Source organism: Notothenia coriiceps, unplaced genomic scaffold (genome assembly GCF_000735185.1).
Source record: "Notothenia coriiceps isolate Sejong01 unplaced genomic scaffold, NC01 NC01_scaffold00026422, whole genome shotgun sequence".
NCBI lineage: Eukaryota > Metazoa > Chordata > Actinopteri > Perciformes > Nototheniidae > Notothenia > Notothenia coriiceps.
Window position 1 is genome coordinate 1,078,672 of NW_011359123.1, and position 20,450 is coordinate 1,099,121.

General features: G+C 40.1%; 1 protein-coding gene across 4 annotated transcripts in view; it reads left to right on the forward strand.

Annotated features, from left to right (window-relative positions):
• The window catches only part of atp8a1 (ATPase phospholipid transporting 8A1), a 119,547-nt gene that overhangs the window by 37,394 nt on the left and 61,703 nt on the right, over positions 1-20,450 (forward strand). Inside the window, exons 4-16 of one of the 4 annotated variants that reach the window (XM_010784558.1) lie at positions 1,325-1,423; positions 5,697-5,742; positions 5,965-6,005; positions 8,483-8,556; positions 9,838-9,907; positions 10,038-10,165; positions 10,962-11,073; positions 11,414-11,579; positions 11,930-11,935; positions 14,551-14,678; positions 15,153-15,230; positions 15,338-15,426; positions 20,317-20,361. In XM_010784558.1, the coding sequence (XP_010782860.1) occupies positions 1,325-1,423; positions 5,697-5,742; positions 5,965-6,005; positions 8,483-8,556; positions 9,838-9,907; positions 10,038-10,165; positions 10,962-11,073; positions 11,414-11,579; positions 11,930-11,935; positions 14,551-14,678; positions 15,153-15,230; positions 15,338-15,426; positions 20,317-20,361 (1,082 nt within the window). The remainder of the gene's footprint in view (positions 1-1,324; positions 1,424-5,696; positions 5,743-5,964; positions 6,006-8,482; positions 8,557-9,837; positions 9,908-10,037; positions 10,166-10,961; positions 11,074-11,413; positions 11,580-11,929; positions 11,936-14,550; positions 14,679-15,152; positions 15,231-15,337; positions 15,427-20,316; positions 20,362-20,450) is intronic. The other 3 variants (XM_010784560.1, XM_010784559.1, XM_010784562.1) reach the window with 3 other exon arrangements.

Sequence of the window (20,450 nt, forward strand, 5' to 3'; positions counted from 1 at the left end):
AGAAAGTACATTAATACACACACACACACACACACACACACACACACACACACACACACACACACACACACACACAGACACACACACACACAGAGCACTTTATAAAATTGCACTGTTGAGGAACCTCCCATCTAAGTTTTCATACATTACATAATTACATCGTAGTTGTTCAATGTTATGACAATAAATCTTGAAAATGTGCTGTATATCCTCATGATGAATAATACATGTAATACTGTGTGTGCTTCTATGACATTGAAAGATACACTTGTTTTTGACATGTCTTGACATAATGTATAACATAATGTCTTTGAAATGAATGGGGTACCGTGGATGACACTGCACCGTATTTTATTCCCTCACTGTACCATTACCAATACACTGCAGTAGAAAAAGAATACAACGAGTTCCAATTGTCAAACTGACGTGGAGCCTAAGGAAGGAAAAGCAGGGGTGATGTGAAAGTCTTCCTCTGTTTAAGAAATAAGCCTCTCCGTCTTGGGCAGAGAGCTTCAGTGTCAGGCTGATCGTTGGCTCTGCTCGTGATTTGATTACTCTCCAAAAAGCAGCCACAGATCTTGGCACTGTTTTTAATTTGATACCAGCACAACAAAGACTTCCTATCCTTGAGGAAGTTTGCAGTAGTTTTCCTGCACACTGTAGGTTTAACATTAATCCCTGTTAAGAACACTGAATAACCACCAATCATTGCTACACGATTCAAATCCATGTCTCAGGTGTTTTCAAAGCTTTGCAGAAAAGATCGAAAAAATGGAGACGGAACACTGCATAGAACTGAGAGTCTGTCTTTACCTATATCCGTGTTGAAAGACTACCCTCTGTTAATGAGAGCTTTGAAGATGGGAAAGGTTTCTATCCAGTGACCTTGAAGAAGCTGCTTTGAAAAGCAGCCAGTGTGAATCTTCATTACCTACCTTGTCGATGCTGCGACCTTGAATAAAACATCTATGCAGATGAGGGAGACAAAAGATCTATCTCCTTCAACTTTCCTTCGGGATGTATAACAGTGACGATCTCCTGTGGCCCTCACTCGGCTTTAATCACGCTGATGTTTAACTGTTCATTTTGAGAGACTTAAAATAGCCAAATCATTAAACATTCATTGGGGAGAGGGGCATTATAATAGTAATGAGAAAGCTGCTAAATATACCTATTTGGAGTTTGCATATACATTTTAAATCTTAAATTCAAGTTAAACTTCCAAAAAAGCTGGTATGACCTGTCATGTAATTCAGGTTAAATATGTTGTTGAGGAGGGAAAGGGAACACTATTTCCTTTGAACACTTTTTTTTCTTCATGTAGCAAATCCCAGATGTGTCTCCCACTGGTCGCTGGACCACACTGGTGCCGCTGCTCTTCATCCTGGTGGTGGCTGCTGTGAAGGAGTTCATTGAGGATCTGGTAAGATAAAACTCAGATATGATTCGAAACTAGTTTTATATATATATTTTTTATCATTAGACACTAGTGTTGGTGTGCGTTTCCCCATGTCGAAAGATCCCTCTTTAGGCTGATTGGCATTATATAAAAAACATGTAATGTTGTCCTGGACATACCTGAGGTTCTGCAGTTGTTCAAGAATGGCCCACTGAATAGTCTGGCTTTCTTGGAGCAGAAATCCCTATATTACTTTACTTAATAAGGATAGTAGGTTACTAGTTCTCAGTTGAATGGATGTCCCTCTTTAGAGAGTGAGGGCTTTCTCTTTGTGTCACGCTGTACAGATTGTCCTCTGAGTGCTGCAGCAGAGAGGAGGCATGATGGTTATATGACCACAGCAGGGAACTCCCCAACATATAGACACATTATCACACAGAGAGAGGCGCACACACATACATTTCCGAGGTCACAGCTGTGCCAACTGCACCCGCAGTTTTCATTCAGTTAATTAACCTACATACTGAACGCTCAGGCACAAAGGCAGTTATTACTAACAAAACAATACAACTCTCTGCCCTTGAGCATATCGGAACTATTGAACAGATGCTTAAAAAATAAATAGGTTATGCAATTTATTTAAGCACGATAGAGGGATTTCAGTAACATTGTATGAATTCTTCATTGCTGGGAAGTTAGAGTATGTTTGTGTCTCTGTTGGCAAGTAATCCACTCAAGCCCTTTCAAACTAAGTGAGGCATCGTTGCATCGTACTGTATTGCAGTGACCCTGTAATGCGATCAAACATGCAGGTCCCAGCGGGCTGTTACTCTATACTATTAGCCTCCATCTCGTGCTGAAGGAACCAGCGCAGCACTTTCTCTCTCGGCCTGTTGTGAAAAACATTGGAACAAAGCGGTGATGACTCCGTCTGTATTGCTGAAGGTCACCTGCACACGTCTGTTCCCTGTACTGCGCTGTCCCTCACAAGTTGACCTGACAGGGCAACATCGACCCCTAACTTCATGAATCATGCACTATGGACACACGCTGCACAGCACATATCTCACCTTGTTGCCGGCTGCCTCTGCTGTTAAGTTTCCAGTCAAATTGAAATGAAAACAGCAGTTAAGTTTCCACTACTGCGTCACATTAGTAAGCCATATGAGCAGGTTAATCAAGGTAACATTGCAGATGCTCGAGCCTTTTCTGATTTCCCCCTCTATAGCTGAAGTCTACACAGGCCTTATACTGCAGGATTTACGCATAACCTCTACATGCTACTCACCCGCCTCCACTGCACTGTGATTACACCATCATCTAAATACAGCACATCTGCCTTTTCTTCTTGTCCATTGGGACAGAAGGTGCGAGAGAGGCAGAGAGGGAATATGTGAGAGGCAGGAAAAGTTGTGGAGTAAGGTATATAAATACATTTCTCTCTTACTATACATTTATGAATAGAGGACGGTCCATATCGCCAGAAGAGATATTGTGCGGGTGAATGAAATGAGCTGACAGGAGATGATGAATGAGCTTTATAAAGGTCTCTACCAGCAAACTTGTTTTCTGGGCATAGTGCAGCTGGTAAAAGTCTGACGCCACAGATGCAGCCAGACAATTCATTAGACGCTACAGAATGCTGCAGGGATACTAAGAACCATTTGATCCAACTGGAGCCTGAAAAGAAGTCTGTTAATGGACGACAGAGAGGAAATGAAGTATAATATCTATAGAGGAGACTTCAAAGTGGACAAATCCTAAAGAGCAGATACAGCTTAAGGGATCAGAGTATTTCATAATATATATATATAAGTTATATATAGAGTATAGTGATGTCTTTTCTTGTGTTTGTATTCATCATGAGAAGCACAAATAATGGAACATTAACAGCAGTGTGTTCAGGAAAGAACACGCCTTTTTTTAAATGCTTCATATTTTTGGGTCAAAATTGAAGGATTCCAGATATGATGATGTAATGAAACAAGATGATCGCCAAAGACATCTGCATGCAGGAATGTAGGCTGGAGTTCAGAGGAGTGTTGAAGAAACAACATCATCTACTGGTGTAGGAAAAGAAAAAGGCTTCTAAGGAAAGGACTGATGTCAACTTCCCAGAAAGAGAGGGGGTTATCAAAAGAAATGAATAAGCTACAGAACAGGAGAAGGGGGATTAGGAATAAAAACATGCACTTGTTAGATGATTAATTCAGTGTGCGCCTCCATTGAACAAACTGTTTATATATATATTGTGTTTCATGATCAGAAAACCAATTATTGCATTCAACTGAATCAGTGTGCAATTTGAAATGTTGAAGATATTACAAAGTTGTGGGCATTAATGTTTTTGTGACAGTCCACAGCTCCTTGGAGTAATCTGTTAATACAGTGCTCCATTAACAGCTTTGTGTCACGATCTGTCTGTGTTTTATTTTGTCCTGTCTAGATCTGTCTTTGTTTTCCTGTTTCCCCCCTCGCCGTCCAGCCGTAACAGCTTTGTATTGATGCATCCCACTTCAGCTGCTCTGTTTTGTAGTAGTCAACAAGAACACTTTTTCCCCTCTTGAAAAGCACAGCACAGTGTGCCAAATTCCCCACATTAGCCTCAAATTGCCTTACAATTAGACTACATTTGAATGGATCTTCAAAGCAAACAGATTATTAGCGCGGACATGAGTAGATACGTCCTCTCCTCACTAATCAAGTACAGCAGCACATGTGATTATTTATATGAGACGGACTCAGCAACACATTATTACTCAGCGTGATGCTAGTTGACAAGCTGTCCCTTGGAATCAGCTGTTGGAGTCACAGTTGATTGCATGACCGTTCAACAAACAAGAGAGACGCGAGGGACATTATGCTGAGTAGTTTTAAGATGAAGTCTCAAACAGCACCTATAGGGTGATGTTAGTATTTACGTGGACATCGAATATACCACTTGACAGACAATTATGGATGACAAGAACATATTTTCTATGCAGTGTGTGGTAGAAAGGACATGTAAGGCAAGGCAAGTGTATTTGTATAAAGTAGCACCTTTCAACACAAGGCAATTCAATATGCTTTACAAAAATGAGAGGCATTAAGAAATATTGCAGCAGAAACACATTATAAACTGACATTTAAAAACAGTGTTTAAAAAGCAAAGAGAATAAAATGTAGTCACACATTTATTCACATCTCCTTCCAAAGTTGTTGGCATTAGTTCCACATCCGCAACATCCTTATCTTTCAAATGAACTGTAACTTAATAGCTTAATGTATTTGGTAGTCCAGTAAAGCTAAATGGAAAAATGATCAGACCACATGATCCATTTTAATAACAATTCTGAGGCTTTTGATCTAACCACGTGATCTTCATCCGCAGATGGAGTTTGCTCCATTGTGTTGAATTGTAGATGTTCCATTTGAACTTTATCTACAGCAGTGAAAGAAGTTTCATTGTAAGCTGAAGTGTCATGTTAAAAAGCTACATCGCTGGGCTCCTTTTGTTGACTGTTGCTGTGCAGAGTTTTGATCAATCCTTCTTGCAGCACAAACACCATTAATAAACATCTCATTATATATACACATCTCAAAATGGCCAACAGACTGAAAGGCCTGAATATATTTATCATAATGTTTTGCATTTAAATTGTTGTTGACAGCTATGATCAAGGACCACTTCATTTTCCACACACGCATATGTTTGCATGTGGTTCCAGCAAATGAATGCTCTTTCAGTTTGGTGACCTGTTGTTGACCATGTTGCGAGCCTTTTGAGATATACTGTATATATTATGTCATATTATTGAATGCTGTTTGTTCCTGTGAAAGATCTGATAAATTGAATATCGCACAGCAACAGTGAATACCATTTTTTGTTATAAAGGGCAGATTAGGGCATGAACATGTTTAAGATGATTGGGGGTTCTAGCTGGGCCACGACATGCTATCATGGTACTGTAGGAGTGATTGGACAACGGCATTACTCAAATGTTTTACTGCATAATGTGAGTCTGTGGAAATGGACCGTATAGTCCTTCTAAGAGTGTTCACATAACTCGGCAGTCAGTGAGAAGTGTTACTTTTCGTTAGACTTCCTCTTTCCACTTCGTAGTACGTGGTGCTGTGGTGTCAGCCTTTAAAGAGGCCTTGTCTTCTTTAAAAGGTGGATACGTTGAGGCTTTTATTAACATAAAGCTGTTGGTCTTTTTCTGATTATTTTCTTGTTGTTTCAGCTCAATTGTATGTTTGTTGTTGCTTTTTTATTTCATGTATATTAGAGGATAAATTGTGTTTTTTTTCCTTACAGAAACGACACAATGCTGATGGTATTGTCAACAGAAAGGAATGTCAAGGTATTGAAAACATTTTCTTCTTTTATATTTATATATATATGTAATATAAAAACCTGTGTATTGTTGGTTTACTAGTTCTCCTTCAATCCTTCATAAATCTGATCTCTCACTGGACCATGCCTCTCATTTTCCTTGCCCTCTTTGTCTCTTGCTGTAACTTTCTCTCTCTCTCTTTCTCTCTCTCTCTCTCTCTCTCTCTCTCTCTCTCTTTTCTCACCACAGTTCTGAGGAACGGTGCCTGGGAGATCGTGCACTGGGAGAAGGTATTTACCCACAATGTGTCACTAATGGTCAATTTCACCAGCCCACATGTTTCTCATCTCGAGCACATTTTCCATCTAGTGTGCTGTTGTCAATTAGAGAAAATGAGTGTACACATACTGTACACACACATGTGCAAACACCTCCCCCCTGACCCCTTTAATATCCAGCCGCCAATTAACCCCTCGTTCCCATGTGGGCGTTGTGATTAGGAGGCGTTGCTAGAGGACAAAGACAAGCTTCCTCGTTCTCCCCATAATGAAATAATTTTAGAAGGAAAAAAACACCAGGCATTACAGAAATATTGCTTCATCCAGAGGGTGCAATCAGCCTGTGGCAGTGAAATATAAGATTCATTTCCCTTTCTGCTGTCGAGGATATGAGACAGCAGAAAAAAGAAAAAAAACATTACATGAAGCATTTGTTGATTTGTTCTTGACAACTAACTGAACAGCAGGAGATGTGGTGTCTGTGTAAACATGTTGCTAGCTCCAAAGCTTGACTGGAAATCGCACTATTTTATAAAAGCAAAAATATGTCATACATCAAGATGAATACAAAATAGAACATGAGCACTACATCACATATTAAAGGTCCCATGTCATGGCCGTTTCTACTGATCATCAAACGTAACAGCGGACGTCACTATACCCGAAATACGTCACTATACCCAAGAAGTAAACAATGAAAAAAGAGAAATCTCCAACGAGGCGTTCTGGGGCAGCATAGACAGGTCTTTTCTGTGTTAGAGTTTTACTCGCTACAGGGTGTACTTTGAGGGTTTTTGACTCTGCAGACCGTTTACATGCATAAAAAGCTACAGAAAACACAAGTGGACGGGTACTAACCAGAAAAGCATGACATGGGCCCTTTAATACACAATTCAGCATGCTATAATAAAATCAAATGAGATATAGGCTGCAGTCCATGATAAATGCTACATAATGAGGTTTAGGGGGTATTCATTGTTACAGTAATTGAATCTTAACTGTTTTAAATAGAACTTTTTAGCATCAGAGGCAATGACGCAGGGTTTCTGTAACTAACACAATAAAGTATTGATGCATTGACTTGGTTCATGCAAGGAGAAAATCAGGGAGTTTCTTGCTGGAATGTGAATGTTCCTCGTCTTTATATATACAGAACTACTCTCTAAAAAGGGTAGCTTTAAATAATGAAAGTGTTTTACATCTTCATCATGCATATTGTAAAAGCAGCTTCTCTCCCAAACTTCTCCAAGTTCCTTTCAGGGCAGCTTGAATGATGCCAACATGATCTCTCTTCTGTTTAGTCTTCAACAAACACCTACATCATAATTCATTATTAGATGATAGTGATGATTTCATGTTACCCTATTTTTCAGCTGTATTACATTTTTACATTGTAGAAAACAAGATGTTTAATTATTGTTCATAACGTTTGTACTCCCTGCTTTTATAAACTTGCATTGTAAATTTGATTTGAGTGACATGATAACTCAGATGAGTTTTTTACACAGGTCCTTCCTGCGTAAGCTCACTTATTTTTGACAAAACACATTATGATGTCCTTCTCTTTGATCTTCAGTTATGTCATTATTCAGCATGTCACTGCTGCCATTCATCTGAGATTGTTCATGCACAATTCTTCATAATAATAATAATACTTTTTATTTATATAGCGCTTTTCACAACTCAAAGACGCTTAATAGTTAATAGATGTTAAATGTTACCTTATACATGTAGGAATATAACAGACATCTTGTATAGCATTGGTGAGCCTGTAGTTGTATGCTAAGTGCTTGCACCTGTTATGCAAGGTTGATCATTAACTTAAAGAAGACTCCTGCGGTGTTTGTACTTTGTTCACTGCCTTACATTTCTCTCACCAGCTGTGTGTTTTTTGCAGTTGTATAGGCAGTGCACAGCAGTAACCAATTTATTTTCACAGGTTGAAGTGGGCAATATTATTAAAGTAAATGGCGGTGATTTAGTTCCTGCGGATGCTGTCAATGTGTCGTCCAGGTATAGGAGTCCAACCTAATGCCACACTGTGGAAACTCCGCCCTTCTTCTCTTGCCCTTGCTCTCTCAGCTCTTCCTTAAGAAGTGATGGTTGGACCATAAAACGAGCCAAGTGTCTACAATCCTGCATGGGAACTAAAATCAGAACCTTTCGTTATACACAACTTTTTCATTCCACTAATTGTACTTTCGTATCTTGTTGTGACAACCATAATTTCTCTAGGTGGGAGGCTGGTAATGTGATATTGAATTAGGATGGATCAGACATGTCAACACACCTACCTCCTTCACCTTTTCAAAAAAAGATTTGGTCCTGCTATTAAACTAACATCGATTCTTTATCCCTCTTTAAGAGAATGTCAAATGTAAATTTCTTAAGATATCTTTCTTTCTTTCTTACCCCCCCCCCCCNCCCCTGTGGAACAACTGCCCCACCTCCTCTCTCGCCCCCTGCTGGTGCGTGGTTGGTCAAATCAGGTGGCCGTTGGGGAAGTACTCAGAGCTTCAAACGGGGATCACCTGCCGGCTGACCTCGTCATACTGTCGTCCAGGTCAGAAAACCAGCAACATTCACAACATTCACAGTCATGGGAGAGATGGGGAGTGTGTGTACCAAGTGTGACGAGACATCTTCGCGCTTCTCTCTATAAAATACACTTTATTTTACAGACTAGAGGAAAGAAAGAACCCGTTGTCATTCTGGCAACAACCAGATATTGTCACAGTGCCACAGTCAATGAGTGTTCCTTCCCTTGTTTCTACTTTTCCTCTACATCGTGGTTTGGCAGCCATACTAGTGTTGGTTTATATAGCCATTTTATTATGTTGTATTCTTAAAAGACCCAACCACAGTAGACCCTTTTTAATGTGTGTGCTCAGAGTGAATGGAGACCTCTAGTATTACGACACAGAAGTTCATGCTCCTTTTTTCACATCCTTTTTTCACATCCTTTTTATTGAGTGTGAACAGATTTTCCACATTCTTACCCTTTGCATGGCTTGTATGGCACCCTGCATGCAACAAAGTCATTTTGTGTTCTCATGTGACAGTATGCATGTTGTCACTTTACAAGATATGAAGTTGAAAATAGTCTTTGAATTCAAAGTAGATTTATAATTCATTTCCTGGCCATGGCTTCAGACTTCTGCTCATTTACATGAAACAAAGCTCTCGTTTCATGGGTAATAGGGCCTGATTCCAAACCTCTTATTGACTGCAGTAGGGCTTCAGTGTCCAGATCTCCTTTTCCTTTTCCTTTTCACCCTGCTTGTGTTTGGACCAGCCTTGGGTATGAATAAATCACTCTATAAAGAGAGCAGCTAACCAGAGGCCCAGCTCACCTTAAGCACCGTTATGCTCTCCCTCTCTGTCCCCGTGCCCAGAGTCTGTCAGAGGCCATTTGTTGTGCTCGGCATGCTTCCTCGCTGACAAATCCCTCCTCTGGCACCGTCCCCTCTTCCTGTCCCTTAGCAGTGTATTTAAGACGGTTCACCTCTAGGGTAGCAGCTAATCATTTCTTTAATCTTGTATTTAGTGTACATTAAGTGGGTAACTTCTGCTTTTTGTACCTGAGTGGCCTTCAGGCTGACATGCAGCATCTTTGCTTGCAGTAATCTAGTCTTATATAAATATTCTGTTGAAATTCAGCTGAAATTAAAAGTGAAAGTGAGAAGTTATGATTGTTAAATAATCAGTAGTTTATTATATTGATACAATATTATATAGATCATTTTGAACAGCTAAGGATAGATATATTGTAATATTTGAATAAATAGCAGCACTCATCTTGTATCACTACTCCAAGTGTCTATATCCTCTCCCTCCTCTACAGTGAACCACAGGGAATGTGCTACATTGAAACATCTAACCTGGATGGAGAAACAAACCTTAAAATCCGACAGGTGATTGTCTATTTTCTTATTTCTCATACAAGTTACTGCCCCTACAATGAGGAAGAAGTGTTATATTCTGAGAAGTTAACGATACACACATTGATTAAAAATGAAAACACTGCTCTAATTACTTCAACAGGGTCTCCGAGTGACCTCAGACATACGGGACATTGAAAGCCTGATGCGTCTCTCTGGGAAAATGGAGTGTGAGAGCCCGAACCGTCATCTGTACGAGTTTGTTGGGAACCTCCGCCTCGAAGGACACAGGTGGGCCCAGTCGCAGAGCTCCATGCCTGGCTCTCTGCCCCTCTTACCAACTCAATAAACCATTAGCCAGGAGCAGAGCGCGCATTATGAGGTTTAAGGGATTCTTTAGTATGTCTGCTAAACAAATGAAAGCACCTGCCTCAGTGTAATGTAGTGAGATATTTATTTTGAGGATTTTCCATTGTACTGAAAATGAGTAATTTGCTGTATGCCTGCTTTTATTATTGATGGCTCCATTCAAGGAGTTTGGGACACTTTTCTGAAAGGGCATTGTTACCAGGAGCACTTTGTGTATCCTTTGATGAGCTGTGTTTTCATATTGATTGGAAATCTTTTTCAAATACTTTTTTCCAATTACTACATGTACACACAGATTCAAATGTATAATTAAGAGTTATACTCTAAATGAGAAAATGCATTTTAATTGTAATTGGGTGACACATTTGTAATGCTGACTGTGTCTATAAATATAATGGACAATAACAAGTCTTTCACAGCATCACAACACACGTTGTTGTGTAATATCTGTCAGTATAGATTCTTTGGTGATACAATTTTTATTATTTTTTAGAAATGGCATATTCATCAGTAAGGATTCAGAAAGGTTTATGTAAAAGCAGTGATCGTATGTAAGGTCAGCACTCATTGATTTAAGGTCATATTGGAAGGCTTGTTGTTTGTTGTCTTGCAAAAATAAGATAATGAATTGTCATTATTAATGTCTTTACCATCAGACCAACTTGTATGAGCTTATTTCTCTGTGTACTAATGACAATGCTGTGTTTCTTTACTGCAGTACAATCCCACTGGGTCCAGACCAGATCTTACTGAGAGGAGCCCAGCTGAGGAACACTCAGTGGGTGCACGGTGTGGTGGTCTACACCGGACATGACACCAAGCTCATGCAGGTACTGTAAAGCTTTGTGAGGGTCATATTAGGGTTAAAGATGAATTAACCTGACAAAGCTCAGTCTGGTGAACTGCTGTATTCTTAATGTTATTCATTGTTCATCATTTTGGTGCGGACTTACTTATTTTGTGCAAATAAATACTTAAAAACCACGCTACAATGCATGTGCGTCACCACCAAAAATGTCATGTTCCTAATCACTGTGTTAAAAGCGGTCACCTTACCTCACTTTATCTCGCGTTGTTTTGAAAGCCGATGTAGAGAACATCACCATCGGTTTTACTTCTTAATTATTATGATATTCTTTTAACATAACTCAATTGTCATATATTACCCAGAATTCCACTCGGCCTCCTCTGAAGCTGTCCAACGTGGAGCGTATCACCAACTTCCAGATCCTGGTGCTGTTCGGCTGCCTGCTGGCCATCTCTCTGCTCTGCTCCATCGGCCAGACCATCTGGAAGTACCAGTACGGCAACGATGCCTGGTACATGGATCTCAACTGTAAGAGTCTCCACAGCCCACGCTGCTGCTCTTACTCCACATAATTTGTCTCACTTGTCCATATCAGCTTATTCCTTTGTCATTTTAAGTTCCTAAATGCTGGTATGTGTTGTGTCGTTTTTATGTTGCCTCAGTTAAACTATGTTTCGCATTACAAGTGAAATATGTGGCAATGTGGGGAATAAGTGAATTCCCTGTTAACTGAGAAAAGACAGCTGTGACATGCATAGATGTGTTGTGAATGAGTGAAAACAGAAATGGTTGAATATCACTGCGCTGCTGTACTTTTTTGTTCCTTTCTAATGTTCTGTTTGATTTTGTTGTTTTCTTTGTTGTCGTTTTTTTAACAGCTCCAGGTAACAACCATTTAAAAGCCTTGGCCATCCGTGAATGACCCTCCCTTACTAACCCCTTACTGAAGCTCTGCCTTTGCTAAGCAAATGAAGCCCCCTACCCTCGCCCCCTATATGGTTGCCCTACTTTGTATGGGCCCATGCCACGGACAAGCACATACCAGGGATCCAACAATAGGTTTTTCCCCTCCAGCTCTCTTATACCTTCGTCTAGTTATTTTCAGTGCCTGATGCAAACAGTGTCTCACTTTTCCTCCATTCTTTTGTGCCACGTTAAACACTTTGCAGTTTCCAAGCTTCAGACCCTCATCTTATTTTTTTTCCCCCTTAATTTCCGAGAAATGAATAGCAACATTTACTTTTACTGCCAGGGAGATGAGGTACTCGGGAAGCTTTTCCTAGCAGGAGGCTTATACGTGTTTATTGCTCGAACACATCATGTGGTGCAACCCAAGGGGCAAGAGCTGACATTTTCTAAATGCCTCTGTCGCTGCCTTTTCTTGTGTGGAGTTTTCTAATGACAGACAGACAGACAGAGAGGGAGAGTGAGGCGGAGAGGTGAAAACCTGTTTAGTTTAACATGAATTCGCCAGACAATTCCATACAATTTCAAGATACTATTTACACAAAACTAAATACATGGGCTGCTCGGTTTCTGTTGCAGTATGTCTGTTGTGGTGAAGCTCTGAACCTGGTGTGCAAAGTGCTTATCGTGACACTCTGGCCATTACTCTGTACCCCGATAGGCCTGTGTAGGAGAGGTTGTGCCCTGGTCAATTTCAGCTTGCACTACGACTTACACTGTCCCTTTCTACGGAATGTTGCATTGGCTTCTATTGGTCTCGTAAAGGGTTTTAACATTGTCCTCAGTGGCATTAAAACCCACATCTTAAACTCCCTCTAAGACTCTGATGAGGGGAGTGTAAGTCATAAGGCAGGCCTCCATCTTGAGACTGATTGTACTTCCATAAGGAGTTGTTGAGACTCTGTCCAGTGCACATTATCCAACCAGTGACAAAAGAGAGAGGTGGGGAGATTGTCAAATCTTAAACATCATATTTACTTTAATCACTAAATTGCTCTAATTTCACTCACTTACCAACATTTGGAAGCAGACAGGAACAGAAGAGTCAACGTTAGCCCGCTGCGCGTCACCAAGCTTGTATGTCACACAGGCCTGCGATTATGCACGCCCCGTGAGTAATTCATTTGACTTTGACCCGCTGCAGAGTGCTGACACAGGTCATCCCCGGCATTAAGCCTATACATAGTGACAACTAAACTCCATGCAGATTGAGGGCAAAAATGATGAATGTTCATTTGTTATGCATTCGTGCCACCTGCTACAGTTTTTTCTAGGTAGTTGTGCATTTATCACCATATCATTGACTTTATGCTGACTATCTCTGTTTTAAACTGCTGATGTCTCAACCGACGGCATGGTAACGTTTCTTTTGTTGAGGTGGTGTGGTATTCTCACTGTAATGTACATGTGTCACACCAAACAGAAAACAAATTCTTCCCGGTTAATGAAACCATAACAATTTACAGTCCAAACTACGGTACTGTGAATTAGTTACAAAAGTATTGTAATGTTGGTTAGAAAATCTTATATATTCATTTTGCTCTTACATTACAGTGACATATATTTAAGAGACGACATCAGGTGCACTTTTGCACTTTTGTGACTTGTGCATGTCCTGGTTTGCTTTGATTTCTATTTATCTTAATGGCTCTCTACTGATCCCACGCAGTATCCCTGTCTCATCTGACCTCACAAATCTTGCCTAACATCAAATAACAAGCTGGCTACTAGAATTTAGCGACAGGAGGTGACGTAGTGATCTTCATTAACACCCAAACTTTTTTGCTGGCATAATCCACCCCCTCTTTTCCACTCCTTGTTGGTTGAGAATGTGCTATGGACTGAATCTCCCTCCTTTGTCTTGAGAGCATCCAATATGTTTGTCTTCCTCCCCACTTCTGAAAAAGTACTCCCTCCTATGTGTGTCGTTGTACCAGTAGCAGTAGCTTCCATTCTGCCATCCAGTTTTTTGTTTTGCAATCGTTCTGTCATGGGGAAGGGCTGTCCCTCTCAACCACATTGCTAAGATCAAGGCTTGGGTTGAGGAAAGTAACATTTGCACCTCCTGCAAGCTGAGGAAAGGTAAATCACATCCCTCCTGTTTTCATGTTTGATGTCAGTGGGGTTACATGTTGATCATTGCCAATTGTTTGGGGCATTGGGGGGGACCAGCATCATTTTGCATAGTGCTTTGTGGAATTCATTGCCTGGATCATGCTGGATGCCAAGGCTGCTGCTGTGACACTAATGACATTAGAAATACTTCAATCCCTGTACGCTACTTTGAATCTTCAGGACATTAAATTGGACTGTTATTCGGTCGAGTCGTAAGAAGATGAGGTTGGGTGGAAGAAATGGCTAATTCCAGCTAATGCACGATGTTAGCCCGAAACATTCTGTGGATTGGGATAATGTCGATCATTGGCTGGAAGTAGCTTTGGGCCTTTTCATTGAACTAACTGATATGAATGGACCAGCACTGATGAGTCTCCCGTGTATCACTTCCCTTTGTCCAAAACTCGTCCTTTGATAGATGGCGGAGCGGCTAACTTTGGCCTTAACTTCCTCACCTTTATCATCCTCTTCAACAACCTGATTCCCATCAGTCTCCTGGTCACACTGGAGGTTATCAAGTTCATCCAAGCCTTTTTCATCAACTGGGTGAGTTAAAGCTATAGTCTGTATTGTAACTTAAGTAAACTATCATATAGAAGCACTCACATGTTTACAGGCATGTCTATGTTAACATTCATGCAAACATAGAGGCATGCATTAAAAAGTCACTTTTGTAAGCAGCATGCACAAAAGCAGGAACACTCTGAAACCTGACTGACGTGAAACATCTGAGTGAGCACCTAGAATATCTTTGGTCTTATATCTTTCGCAACTAGGTCAGCCCACCAAATATATCTGCTGAGGTTTTTTTTTTGCACAAAGTTATTTTGGGTCTCCTTTATTCATTAAATGTTAAATTAAAGTCATAGCAAGGAATTTCTTGGCAACATTAAGGGCAGTTCTTGCATTTTCTGCAGGGGAAAACAGATTGTGGGGACTGTTGCTGTTTTTAAAAAAATGTCTGCTTTTATGTACTGTACTGCTACTGTGCATTTCAATGTCTTTGTGATTTGCTCTAAGGACACCGATATGCTTTATGAGCCCACCAACACACCGGCCCAGGCTCGCACCTCTAACCTGAATGAAGAACTAGGCCAGGTACACTATGCTGCTCAAATAATACTTCACTTTATGCCAATTCTCACTATAAATACCTTTTTAGAAGGAAATAAATTAAGTTGTATTCTCTCTTTTTACCCATACAGGTGAAATACATTTTCACTGACAAGACGGGGACCCTGACCTGCAACGTGATGCAGTTCAAGAAGTGCACCGTCGCCGGTGTGGCCTATGGGTACGTTCCCCTTTCTTCGCTTTTTGATTATTCCTTGCCTCTCCCATCACCTTCATTAAACGCCGACTGTGCATCACAGTGCAGCTGGCGTCTCTCTCTCCTCCCTTTCCTTCTCATTAGCAGCTGCATCAGTGCTCCTCTCAACATAAACTATAAATAACAGGCGGACAGACATTTGGAAGCGAAGGCACTTTACTCTCTCCTACGTAGGGTTTCGTCCATTGTTTGTCACGTTGGAGGTGGTTGTGAAAACTGGCTGTATGTTAAAGCATTTTCCCTACAGAACTGGAACTCTTGACGGACGTGAGAAACAAGAACAGCCGCTTACAGTATCTCCTAAAAATAAGTAGGGCTGTCCTGAATACCATTTTTCGGGCTCCGGATATTCGGTAGTAATCAGCAGCGAATATTCGGTGCGGAGAGATATGTATTTTTTTTTAATAACATTTTTTTCAAAAAGATATTTTTTTCAAAAAGGTTTCATAACACGCTCCGAACCCGAGACACCTGACAACACGCTGTTAAGCAGAAGCGCAGAAAGAGCATACTATTACGATTTATATTTATTTATTGTCTCAGTACTCGCAAACATTAAAACTAAATGTGTCCTCTGTAGGGTAACTGTAGGGTCTGCTGTATTGTTGAGGATGATGATGGCTATGGACACAAGTTATTATTAGGCTGAGCTACTCAACTTTATGCCAATAATGCCTTAGCCCCAGATGTTCCCACATTACTCCTATTATTTTCACTATTCGGATACAATTAAAAAAACTAATATGAAAAAACAATTCGGTTGCTTGCTTGCAACTATATTCCAAGCAAAGTAAGTGCACGTTTTTATCATGTGTAAAGTTACTGTTTAAACGGCGGATAAAGCAGCTTCATCGTGGCAACTTGACAACAGCTAAGCTAAGCTAGGCTACTACTTACAGCATCCAGGTGACTTTTCAGAGTTGTTGTGCCACCGTGGTAGGCCAGTTTCTTATCGCATATTTGGCACATAGTCTTCTTACCGTCGTCCAATTTAAAATGGTCCCACACAGCTGAAGTCTTCGGCATTTTGTGGGTGAAACGAGGTGAAGCGAGGTGAAGCGTGCCGTTTGCGTTCGTGACTGTGAGTGAACGCGATGTCAGGATCACAGGCTGAGATTGTATATATTTCCGCATTTTAACAGTGCAATTCAAAAGTATAAATATAGTATAAGAATATGGCAATTCGCCTTTATTAATAGCATACATTTAGAAAAATAAAATAAAAAACGAATATCCGAATAATGAAATTGAAACCCGAATTGTTGGTCAACGAACGAATATTCGAATAGTTGAATATTCGGGTACAGCCCTAAAAATAAGAATTAAACCAAATTCACTTTTTCCCTCAGCTCCACTGACGTAAATCCATATTCTATTACTTTTAAACATTTCACTAAATCAGACCTTAAGGTATTATTTCTCCCTTGGAAATACTCTCATTGTATTTCAGTACTAGGATAATTAGTCTCAGTGGATGCAAAACAAGTGGGAGAGCAGATCTTCACAGAACCAAAGCAAGTGCTGGCGTGACAGTACATGATTAATCCCATTAGGATTCAATTAAAAGCTTGATTGATGAAGTGCAGGCTGAAGGACAAATGGGGGAATCTTATCTGGAGTTCTCTGTGACAAAGCTCTCATTATGGTATGATTGCTATTCTAAACTTCTCATTGTCAATCCAAGGATCAAATACAAGTCATTTTAAGTAGGAATAATGTTCGTGAAAACGTATTGCCGACATCTCTTTCTTTTTTTAAACTATTGCTGTTGAACCAAGGCTGTGCTCTTATTTTTGGTATCGAGTTGTTTGTTTCCTTTCCATGTTTCTTTTTTCATGCCTTTTTTAATGGGTATTTTATTGGGCCAACACACTCCAGACACTCCTTTTCAGCAAAGATTGAAGTTAGGCAGCAGTCTCTCTCTCCTTCACCCAAGTAGAGATGTTTTGAAACGAGGACTCCCTCTTATGTAACTGATAAATATGGATGAGTGTTTCATAGCAGCAGAGAAAAAGGCAGGTTCTAATGAGACGAGCCTTTTGACGATGCTATATTTTGGCCTCTTCCTTCTCTAGGTTTAATGAAAACTGGAGTTGGAACTGTAAGATACAAAAACTGTCCACAGTTAATATGTAATACATTCAGTTGCTTTCATTAACTTAACTCTTCCTTCGTAGAATATATACAAATTCGTTTCTTGGCATGTTCATGTTTGCAGGTTTGAGTTGGAATTTCATTATGATTTTTAACTTTAGTCTTCAAAAAAACTGTTTCAGAATTTCTAAATGTTGATTTTATTCAGTTGTCATTCTCTTCATAGAATGGGAGGGATGAAACCCTCTTAAATGGTCACACAGCACACACAGTGACATTTGTTCTCTGCATTTAACCCATCCTAGTACCAGGAGTCTAGTACTAGGAGCAGCTATTGTACAGTGCCCGGGGAGCAATGGGAGTGAGGGGGGAAGGGGGATGTCTGGTGACTTGCTCAAGGGCACCACGGCAGGGCAGGAGGTGAACTGGGACCTACCCAGGGACTTGAACCGGCGACCCTACGGCTCCCAGTCCAAACCCCTACTGACTGAGCCACTGCCTGCCATAATCATGACATATTATTACCAATCAGTATATTAGAGACCATTACAATTGAAACGGTGTTATTCCAAAAATCATATTTATATTCTTATTTATAATTGTAGTGAGCGGGGTCATTGTTCCCAAAACAACGCTATTTCTGTAAGTTCTTAATTAGGTCTTGGCTTTACAGTTTATCGGACATATATTTAATGATATACACTTACAGTGAATTAATGAGTGTTGTATGTAACAGCTTGGCGTGCTTGATTCTGTTTGCACACTTAGATGTTCGACTTGACGAAAGGCACTTGTCTGCTTGCCTGAGGTTAATCGTGAAATATGTCACTTATGAAAGTTGGGAGTTCTTGCTTCGTTCATCCCTTAATTCTCATATCAGTAACAGCTCTACCTCTAGGATGAATGCACTGCAATGCTTCTACATTTATTTAGGACAGATTTAAAATGACATGACTTTACTTCAATGATAGTAGGATATCGTTTTGCCCCAAAAATATCATTTGAGTTAAAATGAATACAAAACAAAGGCACGTGCCACTTATTTTGTGGCATGACTTGTAATATGACGGCAACACACGCACAAAGCCCCCCCGACACTGCCGCCTGCATGTGTTCCTCACCACAAAATGAAGTGCTGCTGTAATTAATAAAGCAAACCCCAAGGGTGTAAACTTTAATTAATTCCACTGGCTCGAAGACTAAAATCCAAGTAGAGATACCGTTTAGGTTAGAGAGGCTCGCAGAAGATTAGATTAGATTAGTTTGTCAGTTAATAAAGTTTATTGATTTAAAAAAAGTACTCAAGTGACAAACCTCAGAAAAATATGTTTACAGTGGTTGTGGTAAATAAACCAAGTTAAATCTATTCATTGGATGCAGTTGATTCTTATGTTTAATACTGTGCAGGCCGTACGCAGACTGATGTTTTTTTTGGTGATTCACACAACCTAAATGTTGCCTTGCTGAAGGTACAGGAGTGAACAGGCTCACAGCATGAATCAAAGCGAGTTGGAATGAAAAGGAGAGCCGTAATGTTCAGCGGAGCACATCGCCTGGTCCGTCCACTCCTTACAGTTAACGAAATGCTGCACTGCAGCTAGTCTGCCAGAACAGAGATGTCAAAATAATGTGTTGCCTCATTTTAGAGCAGTGTGCACTCTGACCACATTTACTTTCAAACATGCCCTTTTTTTATAGCAGTGTTATTGGTGGCCTTGACATTAAACACAGTATTCTCACATTCATGCAGCTGTAGCTCCTGTGTGGCCTGATGATGAAGGGAAGAGGGAAGCTTACTATTCTACTATAATATGATTTTTCCCAAATATTCATTCATTTCCTCTAGTTTATTCTGGCTGTTGTTTTGACATTTTTTACAGGAGTATTTTACACTTGAGGCTATTTTCTGAAATCTTATTTTAAAGTACTGCATACAACCATGCTGCAAACTACATACTCAATCTGTTTCTACTTCATACTGCTTACTAAATTAATAATCAAGTCTGCCATAACCAGGAAACCATTCACAATGAAGTGAACTCGAGCCGCATGGCGCATCTGTATCACGACTGCATGGATCAAGACCTTACCAGTTCCAGCTACCGTTGAATACAAAATTATTAGTAATTCAGTTACCTCTTCCACTCAATTAAATACTTTCCAGTATTATTTTGAGGCAAACTTAAGTTATTAAATATTTTTTACGATGTCCATGTTTTCTCTATTACATTTTTCCTCTTAACTCTATCATCAAGTCACTGGTCACCATTTGTAAATATTCAATCTCTTTCAATCTATTAAAACTGTCTGCCTCCCAGTCCACTGTTGGATAATTAGTAAGTTTAGAAAGCTCATACTCAGAAGTTCTTGCTAATCTTGTATACATTCAAAAATTCTTGCATACATAAAATTCACATACTATGCAGTCAGGATTCAATACATACTCATACGTCATACCTAGTCATGCCTCAATAATATGTAAGCGTGCGATTTGAAACTCAGCTTGTTTCCATCTGTTTCTAGTCTTTGTGCTAAGCTAACCAGTTCCTAGCATACAGACATGAGAGTATGTATAAATGGTTAGAGGATCTGCTATTATCATTGATATCAAACTAACTACAACACCTCAGCCTATCCCGGCATCCGACCACATCATTACACCTCCAACTCATAATCCACCCATAACCCAATCCCGGCGTGTGTTCATTCACACATGTTAACAATCGTCTTTGTCAACAAGCTAAATCTTTTCTCCAACAGCCACTTCCCTGAGGCTGAGGATGGTAGTTTTGCTGAGGACGACTGGTAAGATGAATGGGTGTATAATGAGTTGTATTCACTCCTGGCCTCTGTGATGTATTAGTGCTGCCTTGCCTTGTGGAACACGTGACGTT